The following is an 18,687-nucleotide window of genomic DNA, read 5'->3' as shown; positions in this document are numbered from 1 at the left end:
TTGATCCCAGGACCCTGGGGTCATGACCTGAGCTGGAGGCAGACGCTTAACTGACTGAGCCACCCAGGCATCTCTCTCTCTCTCTTAAGGTTTTAATACAAGAGAACAGGTAGGAAGTGCCTACCAAAGGCAACACCACTAAGTGAGAGGGAAAGGGAGGTTAGGAGAAACAGGAAGGAAACTTTATTTTCTTAACTTGGCCTATGACCAGTCATGACTTCAAAAGTTAGAACATGAAATAACTGACAATAACTCTGAAATATCTTACCACTACTCATTATCTATTTATTGTTGAAAAAATCTTACTTTAAGGGAAATAGACAAAAATCTGAATTCATAACCTGAGATGTTGATTGGATTTTATGTCCTAAAAGAATTAAAGCTGCTCTTAAAATTTTTAACCTAGTCAGTATTTGAATTGGACGAAACCCACTGTATGTAAAACATTAAGATCATTCCTATTTCAGAAAGCAAAGGTTCCTTCATAGCAAGGAAAACTCCAAATACGTTTGCAAAAATGGACCTACTCCCCCAAATGGACATTAAGGCACAAGACCAGAAAATCAGAGAAAAAAAATTAGAGGCAAAATTCGCCTTACCAAGTTGTAGTGATACACCTTGTTTCTCTGATTTCATTGCCTCATAAATAACCCATCTAATAAAAAAATAGTGATGCTGAGACTCAATACAGCCAGACCCATATTCCCTATATTCTCATCAGATTTCCATCCTAGAATTGGAACGGCATGACCATGGGAGGACTTATTCCCAAGATGCAAAACTCTTGGGAATGCAACTGGATTTTAAATGTGGTTTTTAAAAAGAAGTGGCCATTTGCTCACGGAGCACCGACAATAATGCACATCATAAGAAAGTCACAGGAGAGAAACAATTTTAGGGACTTCAAGTTTATGTGAGATAAAGTCCATTCATTTTCTTGGGTTTGAACAACCTAGGGGAATTGTCCTAGAAGGTAACTAACTGGTCCTTTAAATTTCCAGTCTATGGCTCCATCCCAAGGTGAATACTCCCTTTTAAAATTGTAAGCCTTTTAATTACTTTTGCTCTATCTGGCAAGGCCAAGCTGTTAATTATTTTGCAGTTAATGCACATATTTAGTATTTTTCACAATTTCATCAGGAAGACTGGTTTACTTTTGCCTTCAGCTGATTTATAAAAAGGATTATCGCCAATATCTGTAAAGTGCAAGCTTCCTTTTGTAGTCACATATAAAAATAAAATTACACAAATAGCTGGAGAATTGAGTCTCAACTGTGAAAACGTTTGCTGGGGTCAAGAGCTAAGGGATTGGTGTGTGTGTGTGTGTGTGTGTGTGTGTGCGCGCGCGCGCGCGTGTGTGTGTGTGTGTGATGAGTCACTCTATCCCCTAAAAATCTGGGGTTTCATTTCCCAGCCCCAACCCTCCTCACTAGCAAAGTGGAGCTTCAAAAGATAGGATATGGCTCCTTCTCCAAACCCAGGGAATGGCCCACTAAGAATGTTGTTCCTCTTCACCATCAAGTATTCTCAAGTTCAGAATCACCATGCCTTGATTCTAGAGATTTTCTTTTCCTCTTCGGAACCTAAAGATGTTACTGAGGAGAAAGAAAGCACAGGGAACGAGCAACAGCAAAGATTCACTTGCTACCACAGACAACCTAACACTTCAAAGACTGGGTATCTTGAGGCTCAAGGTGGTTTTCAGCACATCTAGAACCAGTAGAGCTTGTCATCAAATTCTTACCTTCCTGCCAGTCTTTTAGCTTAATTTCACAGCAAATGAGAGGGGCACCAACTCTGCCAGTAGTATAGTCAGTAACTACGAGGGAAAAAGCAACAAAGATATTAGCATACCACATTTCAGACCCGCGTGAGACCAGGAATACTGGAGTCCGAGCCGGAGTCTCACAGATGACAAGAGAGAGGCCATGATGAGTGCAGTGCAAAGCGTGGTCAGGGTTTCGATATTTCAACTTCATTTCGACAGTGCAATCAATTCCAGTGTTGTCACATCATTTTTGCTTCTCACAGGCTATGTTTCAGATAATTAAGTACAAACACCTCTGGTAAAAGAGGAGAGCTGGCTCCGCCATTATCTACCTCGGATTCCAGTAAGACAGATTTGGAGCGGAATTCCTTCTCTACCACTCACTGTGGCTATGTGACTCGGACAAATTACTTAGCCCCGTGAAGCCTCCATTTCCTCATCTATTACGTGGGGATAGTAAGAAAACCTCCTTCTTAACCGGAATATGTTGTCAGGATTAAATGAGATGATGCGTGGAAGGGGCTTAACACTTCCGGGCACAAACTAAGCTTTTGATAAACGTTAGCTGCCATTACCAACCATGATGATGATGATGACGATGACGATATTCTCCTTTTGTAATAGGGAAGTACTGCTATGGAGAGCAGTACTTCCCGTAATCAAGTATTTATAGATAGCCAATAATGTACCTAGCGTTATATTAAACACTGAAAAGAGAAAACACATAAAGGATAAGGAGACGGTGCCCTCAGTGAGCTTACTAACAAACTACCTGGGCCAAACTGCATATGAAACAATTTAGAGCACATTTAAATACTCAGCTGCACGGTACCAGAAGCGAGCACAACAGTACCTCAGAGACTAGAAAGATCAATGTAAAATTGGGAAAGACTTAATTGAAGAGTTGGGCATGAAAAGGCAGCTGTGACCAGTTAGCCAAAAGGGCATTCCAAGAGAAGGGAACAGAAAATACAGAGAGGTGAGAGCAAGAAAGGCCATATGAGAAAGAGTGAGAAGACCGGCTTGTCTGGAGAGCAGAGCCAGGTACGTGGAGATGTGGGAAATCATGGAAAACAACGATGGGTACAATGGCACGAGATCGAAGATGTCTGGGGAGTTTGGTTCGCTGAGAATGAGGCGGTGTTTGAGGCAGAGGTGTCTACCACAAGTACACAGGATCAACCCGAAGTGCTATCCTAGAGGCAGGCACAGCGGTGGAAAGGCTGTTCACCTCGGAGCAGTGCGAAGGAATAAAAGGCTGGATGTCAAAGGTGGCATGCAGGGGAGGGAGCAATCCAACGAGGAAGTGGGAAGACCCAATCAAAGTTCAAGATATTTACTTAGATGACTTCAAAGCAAATGCCCTGAATGACTTTAAGGATGGTAATACCACTGTCGCAAACAATTTGTGAGGTGCACAGATGGTCTGGGATGCTGGCACCGATTTTGGACACAGTAAGTTAAAGTGAAAGTGGGATGATCCAAAAAAATCTTACTATACCCAGCGTTTCCCACCCCAGGATGATTCTGCCCCTCGGGGGATATTTGGTAATGTTTCCAGTCGTTCCACTGCCACAACTGGGAGGAGTGAATTACTCCTGGTATCCATCCATCCAGCTGCTAAACATCTTATAATGCACAGGAGAGCCCGAACAATAAAGAACTATCTGGTTCAAAATTTCAGTGGTGCCAAAGTTGATAAACACTGCCATAGGATGATGAAAATTAACAGAAGAGAAAACAAACAAGAAGTCAGAGCAGGAAGATACATTCAAGAGGGAGCATAAAAATGATACTTTATTCCAAGAGGGCAGTTCTCCGAGGAAGTAATCATTTAGGGAGAGGAGATTAAAGGCCCACGGTGACAGAATCCTGAGGACTGACAAAATGGCATAAATATTTACAAGGCTTAAAAATAAAGGGCACACAAGATAGTTCAATTAGAAGTTACTAAAACTATTCAGGTTTGCCCTGAATCTGGTATTACTCACGAGGTATAAAAGTACTGTGGTTCCTAAAGCTAATGCAAATGCAAACTAACACTGAATTATTTGCCACGTTACCAACACTTACCTTCTGTAACTGTCCCAGCACCGCATGATTCTGTGAGTCCATAACCCTGACCCACTGGGCAGCAGAAGCAGACATTCATGAATCGGTGTGTCTGCGGGGACAGTGGTGCTCCACCAGACAGCATCATGCGGACACTGCCTCCCAGCAAAGCCTTCACCTTCTTAAACAATAACCTTGAAAAAATGGAAAAGGGGGGGGGATCATTTTAATACATGCATACATTATTCTTGGTGACATCCTACTTTATAAGCTCTGAGCAAGATTGCTCAACTTTGGCTGGACACCTAAGTTTGAGAACCATGGTGGTAATTAATGAGAGGTTAACAAAGTGACGACTAATAGTGCTTTGAAAAAAATGCCAGATGGTAGCTACACTTGTGGTGAGCGCAGCATAACGTACAGAGGGGTCGAATCACTATGTGATACGCCTGAAACTAAGGGAACGTTACGTGTCCACTGTACTTTAATTTTTAAAAATGCCAGAAAAACTCTTAAAAATGCAAAAAGAAGAGTGCAGTGTCCGGAAATTGCTTTGACATACAGTAAATGAAAGAAAATGATGTCATCAAAGGAAAATAAATTACAGCTCTCTTTAGAACATTTAGTTATTGACTTATCTCTCTTTTAATGAAAAATGCTTTCCCATCTCCACCTCCCCCAGCACCACATTTTAAATAGCTGTTATATTCATATGCTTATTATACTGTTTTATGAAGACAATAAATTAGAAACCTTCATGCAGAATAAAATCTTGAGTATCACTTTCAGTTGGACATGGCCCTTTTTAGACTCAAATGTCTTGATTTGAAAGTCTAGTTTTTCTTCACAAGACCAAATTTTATAATTGAATCTTAAATATTTACTCAATTATTAAAATTTGTTAAATTGCCATGATCGGAGCTCGGGGTCCTCTGTGTTGGCTGTGTAAGCAATGAGGGTTAGAAGTGAGTAAAAGAGAAACGCAACCTTATGATGATGGCAGCGATGCTCACACTAAATTAACTTGCCAGTTACTTATTCAGCTTCCAGATGTAAACACACAAGATCTAAAGGCTCACACTATAGAGTCTATGACATGTACTTACAGATTGCAAAGTGGTGCATCATATCCCTTTTTGATCTGTTCCAATTTGTAATCATACCCTATCTTGAACAGCGTTTTCTGAATATAATTCATCTCTTGGACTTTGCTCATAACATTCTTATAAATTCTATCCATGATTTCCTAAAAGGTAAGCAAAATAGTCAATAATCTGAAAAGAATTACACCAACACTGAGACAGTCTTTAGTTGAAGATACCTTGTTTACAACATCTTAGGTAAAAGTCTTCAGTATAATGGATATTTTTATTATAGAATTAATTTCACTGAATTTACTTGTTCACGATTTCAAAAAGACTAGGGACAAGTATAGGGGTTTTTCAGTTCTATACACTAAGTTTACTTAAAATTTTTTTAAAAATGCTAACTAGAGTGTAAATAATTCATTCACCTCCCACATAAAAACCTTTTTTAATTCTTTTCTTTCAAATATATTCACTTATTTTCAAATAGCACCACAACACCCAACTATGTTGAATCTAATCCTGGTGTTTCTGTCACTACTACCCTGTGACTCTTAGAGCATGGCAGAGAGATTTACAGAGCTTATTAAAAGAGTTTACTTACACAGTTTTCTAGAGTTTTATGTCCCTATAATTTAGGTATTTTGATTCCCTGTCAATAGAACCTAAGATAACAAAAAAGAATAGGATTCTTGCTCACAGCTCCTTGGAAAATTAAAAGTAGGACTAGGTTTGGGATACAGTGACTCCCAAGATAACATATAAAAAACAAAACAGCCATCTAAAACTAATGATGTAATGTATGGGGATTAACATAAGAATAAAAAAAATAAATTAAAAAAACAAAACAAAACAAAACAGGGGCGCCTGGGTGGCTCAGTCGTTAAGCGTCTGCCTTCGGCTCAGGTCATGATCCCAGGGTCCTGGGATGGAGCCTCGCATCGGGCTCCCTGCTCGGCGGGAAGCCTGCTTCTCCCTCTCCCACTCCCCCTGCTTGTGTTCCCTCTCTCGCTGTATCTCTGTCAAATAAATAAAATCTTTAAAAAAAAAAAAAAACAAACAAGCAAAAAAGCCCAGACTATCACTAAATGTTTTCTTGAAATGACTTAGCACAAATTAATAAGAATTGTTGCACAAAGCACACCTATTTATAAATACCTGGTTTTAAATATTTAAAGTAGCAATTAGTATAAATTCAGTTGTGCTACAGTGAATGACTTTAGGAATGGCTCTTTTGATATCAGAATAGAGCCATTCACAAATGAAGACAACAAAACCATCTCTTGCATTATGCTACATGAAATAAGGCAGACGGCAAAAGACAAATACCATATGATCTCACTTATATGTGGAATCTAAAAGAGCCAAACTCAGCAACAGAGAGTAGACTGGTGGTTGCCAGAAGCTAGGGGTGGGGGAAATTGAGAGATGTTGGTCCAAGGGTACAACGTTATAGGTAGAAGATGAGTTAAAAGTCTTGGGGATGTAATGTACGGCACAGCATGGTGACTATAGCTAACAAGACTGTACTGTATATTCGAAAGTCGTTAAAAGAGTAGGTCTTCAATGTTCTCATCACACACACACACATATACACACACGGTAACTATGTGAGGTCATGGGTGTGTTAAGTAACATTATTACAGTAATCATTTCACAATATATACGTATATCAAATCATCACATTATACACCCTGAACTGACACAATGTTCCGTCAATTGTATCTCAACAAAGCTGGCGGGGGGGGGGGTTGCAGAGCACAGCACAGTATTCAAGCATGGTATAGCATTGTTCTGTCCATTTCCCCAGATGGAATCATTATTATAGAACTGAAATATTTGTGTAGATCTGTGATTGAGAAATTCCAAAAGTTCCCTTAAAGGACTTTAACATCCTGTAACCATCCCTCTTAAAAAAAGTGAATGGGATGTTGGGTGGGAAAAAAAACATATGGGAGTGAGACAGATGTGTGAGAACTGCCTCCACTGCTCCTTCCAGGAGATACGAGTCATAGGCACAGAAAGACCTCAGTGAGGAAGGAACACAAACAATACAGTTGCAACAAGTTGGCAGGATTTACTATTAGCACATTAAGCCACCCTTTAGTTCAACCTAATAATTACACGATGTTCAACTGAGTCACTGCTTACAAGAAGAATTTATTCTAAATTCTCTCTGTGAATATGATTCTTTTTTTTTTTTTTTAAAGATTTTATTTATTTATTTGACAGAGAGAGACACAGCGAGAGAGAGAACACAAGCAGGGGAAGAGGGAGAGGGAGAAGCAGGCTTCCCGCAGAGCAGGGAGCCCGATGCGGGGCTCCATCTCAGGACCCCAGGATCATGACCTGAGCCGAAGGCAGACGCCCAACGACTGAGCCACCCAGGCGCCCCTGAATATACGACTCTAAATGGATCTTTTATTCTGACCCAGGAAAGAAACTAACTCAGATAACAGAACCTACCAATTCTCAGTAAAAAAGATTTTTCTTTTGCTATTTTTTCTCATTTAATAAGCACTTAAGTAAAAATCTAAAAATGTATTTAAAACACATAAAACAAAATCATATCCAATTATTAAGGACAGCTGCTATTTTCATCTGCTTGTAGTTTTTCAACCCTGATATAAATAATTTGTTTTAGCCATTATATCTGATGTACTAAAGTCTGATTAATATGGGATAATTGAGTAGGTTGTTAATTATAGAATCTAACTGAATCGGAATCCATTATAAACTATAATATCTATTATTCAATGATAATTAGTGCTACAAATATTAACATTGGCATAATAAATATAATTTGAGAAAATGTTAAGGAATTTTTAATTTTGAAATGTATTACTTTGCATCTTCTCTTATTGGATCTTCTAATAATAGATGAAATGAATTTTTAAAAGGAACTGATAGGGTTAAACAGAGAAAAACTGTAACTACATAGGGAAAATATATGTCATATCATGAAACTAACATTTATTTTACATCAATAATTTTTACTGAGTACCTACTACATATAAGTAATGTATTATCTGAACAAGAAATTTAACATCTATTGTATATATGTATTATATAATTTAATAACAGTAATGCTTAAAAATACACATGTACTATAATAATAGCATGTAATAATACAAATGCCAAATATAAATATATAATATATGTATGTTTTCATAGGTACATATATATTTTTTTAACTTTAAGGCCTATTTATAGAGGAGTAGGAAGAGCTAAGGGAACCAACAAAGTTGGGTGAAGCATCAAGGGACCAGCAACATGGGAGATTGTTTATTATCCCTAGACCTGAAGAAGTCACTGGAGAGAAGTAGGACTGGAACCCGGTAAGGACTATAGCCATGGGCAAGACCTGATTACAGCCAGTGGGAAAGAAGAGACTGTCCAATGGGCGCCTGACAACTTCCCCAAACCACAGCCCAGCAGGGAAGGAGCAAAGTACGCAGACACCCTTCCCCATCCCCCCCACCCCTGCCTCCCTGCCCCTGATCTCTCCTGAGTGCCAATAATTGGCTGAACCCAACCACAAATCGGAAGGCGAGCAAGCCCTGGTAATTCATCCACAGAAGCTAGCCTTCCAAGACACAAAGTAAAGAAGAATGGACAATGGCCTTTAGGCCTAAATTCAGACAGTACTTCCTAGAGTCCTTGGCCCTTTTCCTTCCCTATGTTCTCTAATATGGTTTACTGGGGATTCCTGTACTTTGGGTAATAAAGCCAAAATACTGTTTCCCAAAACGAAACAATCTTAATTAGATAAGCATAGGAGTTAAGACTGACTCAGTTCATACTTAAACTTTAGCAAGTATGGGCTCTGTGACCTCAGGCAAGTTTTTTCCTTTATAAAACCAGAAAAACAGGACCCACCTAGCAGTCTTAGGGAGGATTAAGCGAGATAATCCATTTAAAGCACTTAGCACAGTGCCTGGAACCTATCATTAGCATCACTTTCTTACACTTTAATGAGAAGCTTCTTTCTGTTTGTAAACGTGCTGAATTCTACAGCACCTCTAAATAAAAAGGCAAAGTCCACTCTGACCTATCCTAATTCTTTAGTTATTTGGTAATTTTGTAATTAGAAGCTTAAAAAACAAAGTAACTTCCATCTGTAATTCTTAGAAAACTTGGGCTGAACACTTCACGATCTAATCTCTGACTTTCCGTGTGCGAAAATAGTTCTGAGAAAGATATTGGGATAAGACTTAAAATCTGATCATAATACAAGCAAGTCATGATACACAGTCCCACTGGAGTTTCCGACCCTAAAGGTGCTAGAATATATTTGATTATGCAAGTTTGAAACATTGTGTTAAATATTGCAGAATTTATTATTAAAAGGCCAAAAAATGGGGCACTTGGGTGGCTCAGTCGGTTAAGCATCTGCCTTCGGCTCAGGTCATGATCCCAGGGTCCCGCATCAGGCTCCCTGCTCAGCGGGGGGGGTCTGCTTCTCCCTCTCCCTCTGCTCTCCCCCACTTCGCGCCCCCCCCCGTGCTTGTGCTCTCTCTCTCCTAATAAATAAAATCTTTAAAAAAAAAAAAAAAGGCCAAAAAACTGTAACGTCTTCCTTTTCGTAAAAGGCACTATTTTACATAAGGATTTTAAATACCTAAAAGTCATCTTTTCTCTTTGGAAGCTCTCTCCAGTGCCAGTTTTCCTGGTCACCCACCATAAGGGTTGGGAGGCTCGGATTTGAGACTCAGTTACATACCTTGGATATGCTGCTTCAGCTCTCTGGGATGGCCTACGTTCCCTCAGTTTTTGTTTTTGTTTTTGTTTTTTAATTTGTGATGAAACAAAAACGATCTGTAGGATAACCTTCTACCTTTGAAACATTATGACCGATTCTCACACAAGGTGATCTGAACTCAGGTCATTTTCAGCCCCTCATTTTCAAGTATTGGCAACACTAGCAGGCATACATTGCAGAAGCTTGCCATCCCATCCTTCCCAATACTTATCGAAACTTCTAATGAACACATCTGCCATAATTTCAACACAGTAAAATTAAAATTTAAAACAGTACACAAATCCCTAAGGGTAATACCGTTTAAAAAGTCCAAGTGCGAGGAGGGCACCTGGGTGGCTCAGTTGGTTAGGCATCTGCCTTCGGCTCAGGTCATGATCCTGGAGTCCCGGGATCGAGTCCCGCATCGGGCTCCCTACTCAGCGGGGAGCCTGCTTCTCCCTCTGACCCTCCCCCGCTCATGCTCTCTCTCATTCTCTCTCTCAAATAAATAAATAAAATCTTTAAAAAATAAAAATAAAAAGTCCAAGTGCGAGCAGCAAAGGACATTTACATTCTGTACTCACCGGAACAGCCGCCATGAGTGTAGGCTTCAGTACAGTGCAGTCTCCTTTGCTTCCTTTTTTAATTTTGCTGGACTACAGCAAAGACAAAGTGAATAGGATCAGGAAAACCAACCTTAGCAAAAACTGCTGTAATTCAAATATCAAGGATGACAGTGACAGAAATTTACGCATGGAATTTGATCTTCTACTGCTCTGGGAGTTATCGGTTAGAACCATCATAACCTACAAAAGTCTAAGGCGTAAATGTTTTAGTGCTTTAGTCCATGGATTAGTTCTTCGAGCACATTTCAGCCTTCTTTAGAGGAGAAATGCTGATTCAGAATGAAGGATAATGGGATATTTTGGTAAATGGAGCACTTACTTATGACATATCGACCACAGCACGAACCATCCATTAGGGAAAAAAAAGGAAAAACAGAAGCCCTCAACTAAGGTAGGTGGAGCACTAAAACAAAGTTGAAGATAACTTTTAACTTTCTTTGATGAGCCAAATGGTAAAGCCACCTCTCAAAGTCACTGCTGTCAATTAACATCATACAAAAATATTCATTTGATAACATTTTCGTTGACAGGATACTGAAGACACTACCACTGACTACGTGGGGATATGCACATACATATGTCAATGTGTACGTACTACTTTCTTTCGTTTTCTTTTCTTTTACTTCTCACACACATAAATAACTGTTTGGGATTTCAAATGTCAAATCACCATGCAGAAACAATGATAAAAGAGCCCACTGAAAAAGGGAAATGAAAATAAGAATCTGCTGGGGCGCCTGAGTGGCTCCGCTGGTTAAGCGTCCGACTCTTGATTTCAGCTCAGGTCATGATCTTAGGATTGTGAGATCGAGCCCCACGTCAGGCTCATGTGCTGGGTGTGGAGACTGCTTAAGATTGTGTCTTCTTCCCCCTCTGCTCCCCCCCTCTAAAAAAAATAGAATTTAAAAATAAAAAGTGAAAATAAGAATCTGCTATAATGCAGTTCATTAGTCTGTAAGTTTAGATGTAGGCTGTGTTAGTTGTGTTGACACAGGTGGGAAGAAAACCAGCTCTTAAGGAAGAGTGTGATCTGCCAGGTAGCACAGCCTCGTCATACAGAAGGTTCTGCTGGTATAACTCAATTGCTTTTATCCTCCTTTTCTTTAAGATGGATAAAGGAAATAAAATAACTATTTGTTTTATGTATGTGCAAGTGTGTGCACATTTGCAAGTGGAAACCTACCCCTGCACATGCACACCACACACAGGAGGGCTGCTCTGTAGAGAGAAAGATGGGCTCTTATGTCCTTCGAGAAAGAGCTGCCCTCCATGTAGTATTGACCACTTGTTCTAGAGAGCTGTTCCAGGGTAGCAGTAGCCACAAGGAGCCCTTCCTCACTTTCTTTATTACTCTCAGTAATGGTATCATTTCTCTTGTCTTATTACAATTACAAGAACCCTTGTTAGGACAACATCACAATTATCTGCTGGCTTCACATGCAGTGCCTCTAATCTTCCCCCTTTTTCGGATTTCCAATGTGAGGGAGATTCCTGGGTTTTAGATTCCTGGTAAGATTTAGGCTCTTTCTGATAAAGTTCATTAAAAAGGTAGGTGGGGCATTCACTCCACCTGCCCCCTTCCCTACACAGAGGCAACTGTTTTCAGAAAGGTAGTGAAAACAAGGGTTACTAGTCCTTGACTTCTGAACTTCTCAGGGGGGAATTACACTCAAAGCCTATTGAAATGTTTTTCACATTTTGAAAATATTTCTAAACATAAGAAAAACCCACTACAGTGCACTGAAATGTAATCATCACAGATTTTTTTTTCTTTTCTTTCTTTTTTTTTTTTAATTTTTTTTTTTTATTTATTTGAGAGAGAGAGAGAGAGCATGAGGGGGGGAGGGTCAGAGGGAGAAGCAGACTCCCTGCCGAGCAGGGAGCCCGATGCGGGACTCGATCCAGGGACTCCAGGATCATGACCCGAGCCGAAGGCAGTCGCTTAACCAACTGAGCCACCCAGGCGCCCTTTTTTTTTTTTTTTTTTTTAAACCATTACAAAGTTTTCTAAAAATTTTGTTTTACAATCCAAGCCCCAGTCTTATTCACAGGTCTGTTTTAACTTGACTAGATCAAGTCTCATTTATTAGTAGGTATTGGATGTGTAATTTCAAATGGGCTTTAAGTACATGAGTTAGCTCTAACCATTGTTGGCCTTCCTACAGCAGGGAGAAGGGAGAATCCGGACTCAGGGCACAAAGCTGAGGCCTGCCTTTGGATAGGCAATAGAACTTGCCACGATGATGGAAATGTTTGGTACCTGTGCTGTCCAACGGGGTAGCCACCAGTGACATGCAGCTACTGAGACCTTGAAATGTGGCTACAGCAACTGAGAAATGAAATTTTTCTCATCTAATTTTAATTATCTCTACTTCAGTATGTGGCTAGGGACTACTGCAGTCGACAGCACAGTGCTAGAGAAAACTCAGCGTAAAACCGGGCTCCAATCCTACCACCACATCTCCTCCCCCAAACCTACCGCTGTTGATGGATAATACATCCAAAAGGCTCAGAGCCTTTATATTCTCTATCCTAGCTATCCAGAATCAAAATCGAATAAAGACAAGATGAACTGTTAGTTTCGAAATTGTTTAAAAAGATGCAGATAAAGCAATGCTAAAAAAGCCACAATATTCTTTTCCACAACTACATATTTGCTCATGGAAACTCTTTTTGAAGTCAAGGAGAAAGCTTTCACAGAATTAAAATATCTCGAGTTTCAGCAAAATGTTGTCAGCCAAACAATGCAACTTAATATGATCACGCCAATATAGTGAAAAGCTTGTCACCTGGTCAGAGAGTGTCAGTGGAGAAGAATATCCAATCCTACAGCCATAGGTAAAGCAAGATATCTCTGCTGTCAATTCTAGTACGTGAGCCAAAGGCAAGTAGCCAATGTATGTGTCCTTTGGTCTAAAACAAAATGAGAGAAACACTTCAGCCATTCTTAAAAAGGTGCGGTAATTAGGAACATCAATAGCCTTGTCATTTTAATATAGATTGAGTTTAGAGAAGGCCAAACATGGGCTCTGATTTCTAAGGAGAAAGTGGAATAACTCTCTCTTACCCCAGTCCAGGAATTCTCTCACACTGGCCTGCCATCCCGGCTATCAAATTGCTATGGTGCATCATCACTCCCTTGGGTCGGCCAGTAGAACCACTGGTATACATGACAATAGCCATGTCCGAAGGGGTCGGTCTATTTGGAGGGATGCTCACTAAATGAACGAGAAAAGCACGGCGTTTTCTTCAGTTTAAAAGTTAAATTGCTAAACAAAGATGAAGATTTCTAGATTTTTGCATCGTGATAAACTGCGTAAAACAAATACTCTCTACTGATAATCAACACAAAAATGGTGATCAAATTCTGGTTACCTGCAGTGAGAATTTCAAACTCGATTTGGCCCATTTTCTGGATGCTCACCCTAATCCCTGTCTACGCCTGCCTTTCCAGTGTTGCGGAAAGCTATCCAGGACTGTGGAGAATCGAAAGGATAGAGTATTGGATGCAAACTCCTCAGGCCTCAGTCTTCTCATCTTTTTAAAATGAGACCGTTGGACCTGATTGTGGTTAACAGCTGGTGGGCATGAGAATCACCTGTGGAACTTAAACAAAATACCATCTCTATCTCTGGTCCCTAGCTCAGAACATTCTGTGCCTGGGATGGAGCAAAGGCTCCACAGGTGTGTATGAACGTGACTGGAAACCGCTGGACTTGATCTTTTTAACTTTTTATAAAAATAATTTTATTTTACCATAACTGAACCATGGAAACTGAATTAGATAACCATTATACATTTAACAGGCTATTTTAAGATTAGATTCCAAGCAGCAAGTAAAATCCAAAGACCACCACCAAAATTACCCTTTCCACTGTTTTTATCGTTGCTTCTTGAAATCTGTACAGGAAATCATTTTTTTCAAAGTACTGAATGTGCAGTTAGATAAAAATAATGGCGTAAGAGGTCCCTTCTCTCTGACTCACTTGCTCACTCACTCCTGTGGTCAGAACACTTGTCATGTGTCTGGCTTCGGGACCCTTTTGGGTCTTCCAGATTTAGTGCTTATTGCCCTATCTGGATTGGATCATACTTTATTCTGTGGAATCAAAATTAGACAGGAATTTCCAGATACTGAGAGAGAGAGACCATGTGGAGGGGTTTATAAGCTCTCCATTCCCTATCAAAGGTAATATCTAGATAGTATCTAAACTTCACTTCTTCTAGCCCTCTGTCTGAAGGGGGTTAGGGTGTTTAATCATCTTAAAGTTCCTGAGCTCCAGAGCTATCTTTGCTTACTGAATGACTGGGAGCGGAAAATAGAGGTCTTCCCGACAGATTAGATTCAGCCATCTTGAGCAGGGGTCAGCAGACTCTTTTTGCAAAGGATCAGACAGTAAATATTTTAGGCTTTGAGGGCCATACAGTCACTGCCAAAACTACCCAGCCAAAGGCGTTTGTTAAACAATTGTGATGGTGTTCCAGTCCAACTGTATTTACAGAAACAGACAGCAGGCTGTAATTTACCAACCTCTGCGCTAGAGTCATGCTTTTCAAACTATGTGTGGTGAGGACATTTTTTCCCCACCTAATAATTTATGGATGGACACTTTTGGAAAATACAATAAAAATGCATTCATGGAAAAATGAAATAAAAAAGACATAACACACGAGCTTAAAAAGTTTAGATTAAATAGACAACACATTACATTTCAATAAATACAATTAGAACAGTGGCACTCAAACTCATGACCCTGAGATCAAGAGTCACAAGCTCTTCCAACTGAGCCAGCCAGGCACCCTGACAGTAGATATCTTTAAAGAGCATTAGCATGACCCAATTTAAGTATAACTTTATCTTTGGTTATTTCAGTGGTAAATCACACTGCTTAAATTTTTTATTTTAACTGGTATGTTACAGGTTAAAGGAAGCAAATTAGAAAAACTGTAAATATTGTTACTTGGAAAGTATCTTCTAGCCTACCAATAAAGAGAATTGCTACTAACAACATTACTTTTTTGTCACTCCACAATACTAACAGTTGAGTGAAATCGAAACTCCCCATTTATTAAGTGCCTAGATGCACACTCTAAGCAAACGCTGTGTATATCAATATTTTAAAACTTTAATGTGGCATAAATTTGTTTCTTTCTGTTAATTTATCTACTCTGGACTAACAAGTGTTACATAGAAGAGATAATGTTTATCTAAACTGTTCCTATTTTTTTAAAAAAATTAAAAAAAAAAATAGGGGCGCCTGGGTGGCTCAGTCATTAAGCGTCTGCCTTCGGCTCAGGTCATGATCCCAGAGTCCTGGGATCGAGCCCCGCATCGGGCTTCCTGCTCGGCGGGAAGCCTGCTTCTCCCTCTCCCACTCTCCCCGCTTGTGTTCCCGCTCTCGCTAACTCTCTGTCAAATAAATAAATAAAATCTTTAAAATAAAATAAAATAAAATAGCTTTACCGAGGTATAATTGATACACAAAGAACTGCACATATTTAATATATACAATTCGGTAATTTGAACATGTGCATACACCTGTGATACCATCGCCACAATCAGGATAACAGACCTCTCTCCATCATCTCCCTCAGTTTCCTTGTGTTCCGTTGCTGCTGCTGTTGTTGTTGACCTGATCTGTCAGTGACTTCTTCAACTCTACAATTCTAACATGCTAATTTTAAACAGCATACTGAGGCTTCTACTTTCAAGGTGGGGTACTGTGGTGACCTAGTAACCTCCTTTCCACTCCAGAATACACAGATATATTAACAGAATTAAATAAATGTTTCATAAGATGGGTAGATTATTAAAAATCAGTTTATATCCTTTATGGTACTATAATATGGTGCCACTACGATGGGGAGACTGTAGTGGAGGTACAGTCACATAATGGTGATGTGACGATTATACATGTGTCCAAACCCACAGAATGTACACCACCAAGAGTCAACCCTAATGTAAACTATGGGCTTTGGGTGATAATGAGATGTCAGAGTAGATCCATCAATTGAAACAAATGTACCACTCTGGTGGGGGATGTTGGTAAATGGAGAAGCCTATGCATTGTAGAGGCAGGGAGTGTATGGGAAACCTCCGTACCTTCCCCCCAATTTTGCTATGAACCTAAAACTGCTCTACAAAATAAACTTTATTTTTTTAAAAATCAGTTTACAAAAATGAATTGTATTTTTACATACCAGTTAAAATAAAAAATTTAAGCAGTGTGATTTACCACTGAAATAACCAAAGATAAAGTTATACTTAAATTGGGTCATGCTAATGCTCCTTAAAGATATCTACTGTCGGGGTGCCTGGCTGGCTCAGTTGGAAGAGCATGTGACTCTTGATCTCAGGGTCATGAGTTCGAGTCCCACACTGGGTGTAGAAGTGACCTAAATAAATACAACTTAAAAAAAGATATCCACTGCCAGTTTATAGAATGAAGCAGGTAAGAACTGCATTCTTTCTCTGATGATTTTTTTTTTAAAGATTTTATTTATTTATTTATTTGACAGAGAGAATGAGAGAGAGAGAGAGCATGAGATGGGGGAGGGTCAGAGGGAGAAGCAGACCCCCCGCCGAGCAGGGAGCCCGATGCGGGACTCGATCCAGGGACTCCAGGATCATGACCTGAGCCGAAGGCAGTCGCTTAACCAACTGAGCCACCCAGGCGCCCCTCTTTCTCTGATGATTAACGGAAGCAGCCAGCAGTAGATACGTTAAGCTCTTCTCAGTCCAAGGACAAAATGGGACGCTTCACTTCTGGTTATCGTAACTATCAACTAAGGTAAAGTATCACCAAAAAATACATGTGTCTCATTACTGTAAAGATAAATGGAACTAGGCGGGCTATGTGGTCTATCCGGTTATTGCTTACACAAAATTATGAGGACTAATACCCCCATAGTTTTATACCAAAATCCTTTGGTGAATCAACAGAATTGGCAACAGATCACTACTGATAAGGACCTCCCAGGTGACCTCAATCTTGCAGTGTCTGTCTGGTGTTGAGAGACAATTCTCCATGGGTCTCTTGAGTTTCTTTCTGCACATCTTGTGAACAGGGGCAGTGACCGGGTTCCAAACCATCTTTTCAAGGGTGTCTGCACAATAAACAACCTTGGAGGGTGGAGATAGCATCTACCTCCAGAGCGAAAGAGTAGATGTGCTTCCTGTCCAGTACAATAAAAATAATCTCTCTCTCTCTCCAGGGCAAAGGGCAATCATACTACCCTCTCTATGAGCTTTGGGCTCCCTCATCTCACGGCCGCTCTCCTGTAACACGACTCGCTGCAGGTACAGGTATCATCCCAACCCTCTTCCCACTGCCCTGTGGAAACCGGAGTGTGGGGAAGCAATGCAGATGCGGACAGCCTGGCTACTGCTTTCGCCGTGAATAAAAAAAAAAAAACTGTCCTTCACCTCTGACCCAGGAGTCTCAGACCTCCAAGAAGTTGCGGCTGGCTCACTTGTTACGTAGAAGAGATAATGTTTATCTAAACTGTTCCTATGTTTTTTTGAAAGCTCAGCCTCTGTGCCATTCTCCACACTGGGTAAAGCGCTGTACAGTCAATCTCGCTCATTGCAAATGTGTTCAGTCCCTAATGGGCAAATACTCAGAAGCTGAACAGGGGTTCAAGCAACGTTTTCTCCTACCAAAATGAATCCTTTCCTCATCTAGTAGACTATCGTGATCTTCACAATAGACAGGAAGAAAGAAACTATTGAAACGGAGTCTTTAATTTCCTCAACCCTCTGTCCTGACATTTTGCCACAAGGCGCATCTACTGGTTTCAAATGAAATACCAAATACCACCTCAGTGGTAGAATAAATCCGAGCATGAGCTTGGCCAACAGCTTTCTGCATCCTCTGAGACATCGTTAAAATCACTAGCATTAAGCATTAAAAAAGGTTACTGAATGGAAGGCCTGGAGATCTTCTCTTCACCTGAGGTCCAGGTAGGAAAGTTACAACGGGTTACTTGAAAAAAAGTTCAGACTGCCGTAAGTCTGAACCATTGAATACATTAACTATTTAGTAAATTTTAAAACACTGGTTACCTTTGAGGAGAAAAGGAGAGAAAACTTCAATCAGATATGGTCTTGATAGTTTAAACAATAAAAAAATTTTTTTTACATCAAAGAATTTTACGGTTTTCATTTGCATTACTTCTTTCCCTAACCTAGTGAAATAAACCTTAAATAGATGAATAAATTTTGTTTCCACTGCTTTACTTACTGTTTTCTGGCTTGGATCCCAATTCTTCTACTGATTGCATGCTGTGAATCTCAAATCCTTCGGGGTATTCTGCTTTATTGACAGTCTTATTGTCCACATAAATGATATGTTTAACACAATTGATATCTGACAATGCAGTCTGTTGAGCAGAAAAAATATCCAGCTCTTACAT

General features: G+C 39.9%; 1 protein-coding gene across 5 annotated transcripts in view; it reads right to left on the bottom strand.

Annotated features, from left to right (window-relative positions):
- Positions 1–18,687, bottom strand: part of ACSL4 (acyl-CoA synthetase long chain family member 4) — a 73,016-nt gene that overhangs the window by 7,946 nt on the left and 46,383 nt on the right. For all 5 annotated transcript variants that reach the window (XM_081808433.1, XM_081808431.1, XM_081808434.1 and 2 more), the window contains exons 6-12: positions 18,516–18,654; positions 13,340–13,490; positions 13,062–13,185; positions 10,231–10,302; positions 4,927–5,066; positions 3,842–4,014; positions 1,745–1,819 (exon numbers count right to left, since the gene is read on the bottom strand). In XM_081808433.1, the coding sequence (XP_081664559.1) occupies positions 1,745–1,819; positions 3,842–4,014; positions 4,927–5,066; positions 10,231–10,302; positions 13,062–13,185; positions 13,340–13,490; positions 18,516–18,654 (874 nt within the window). The remainder of the gene's footprint in view (positions 1–1,744; positions 1,820–3,841; positions 4,015–4,926; positions 5,067–10,230; positions 10,303–13,061; positions 13,186–13,339; positions 13,491–18,515; positions 18,655–18,687) is intronic.

Source organism: Leptonychotes weddellii, chromosome X, assembly GCF_054177405.1.
Source record: "Leptonychotes weddellii isolate Sample4059 chromosome X, ASM5417740v2, whole genome shotgun sequence".
NCBI classification, from domain to species: Eukaryota; Metazoa; Chordata; class Mammalia; order Carnivora; family Phocidae; genus Leptonychotes; species Leptonychotes weddellii.
The sequence above is the reverse complement of the archived record's forward strand: the minus strand, read 5'-3'. Positions and strand labels throughout refer to the sequence as shown.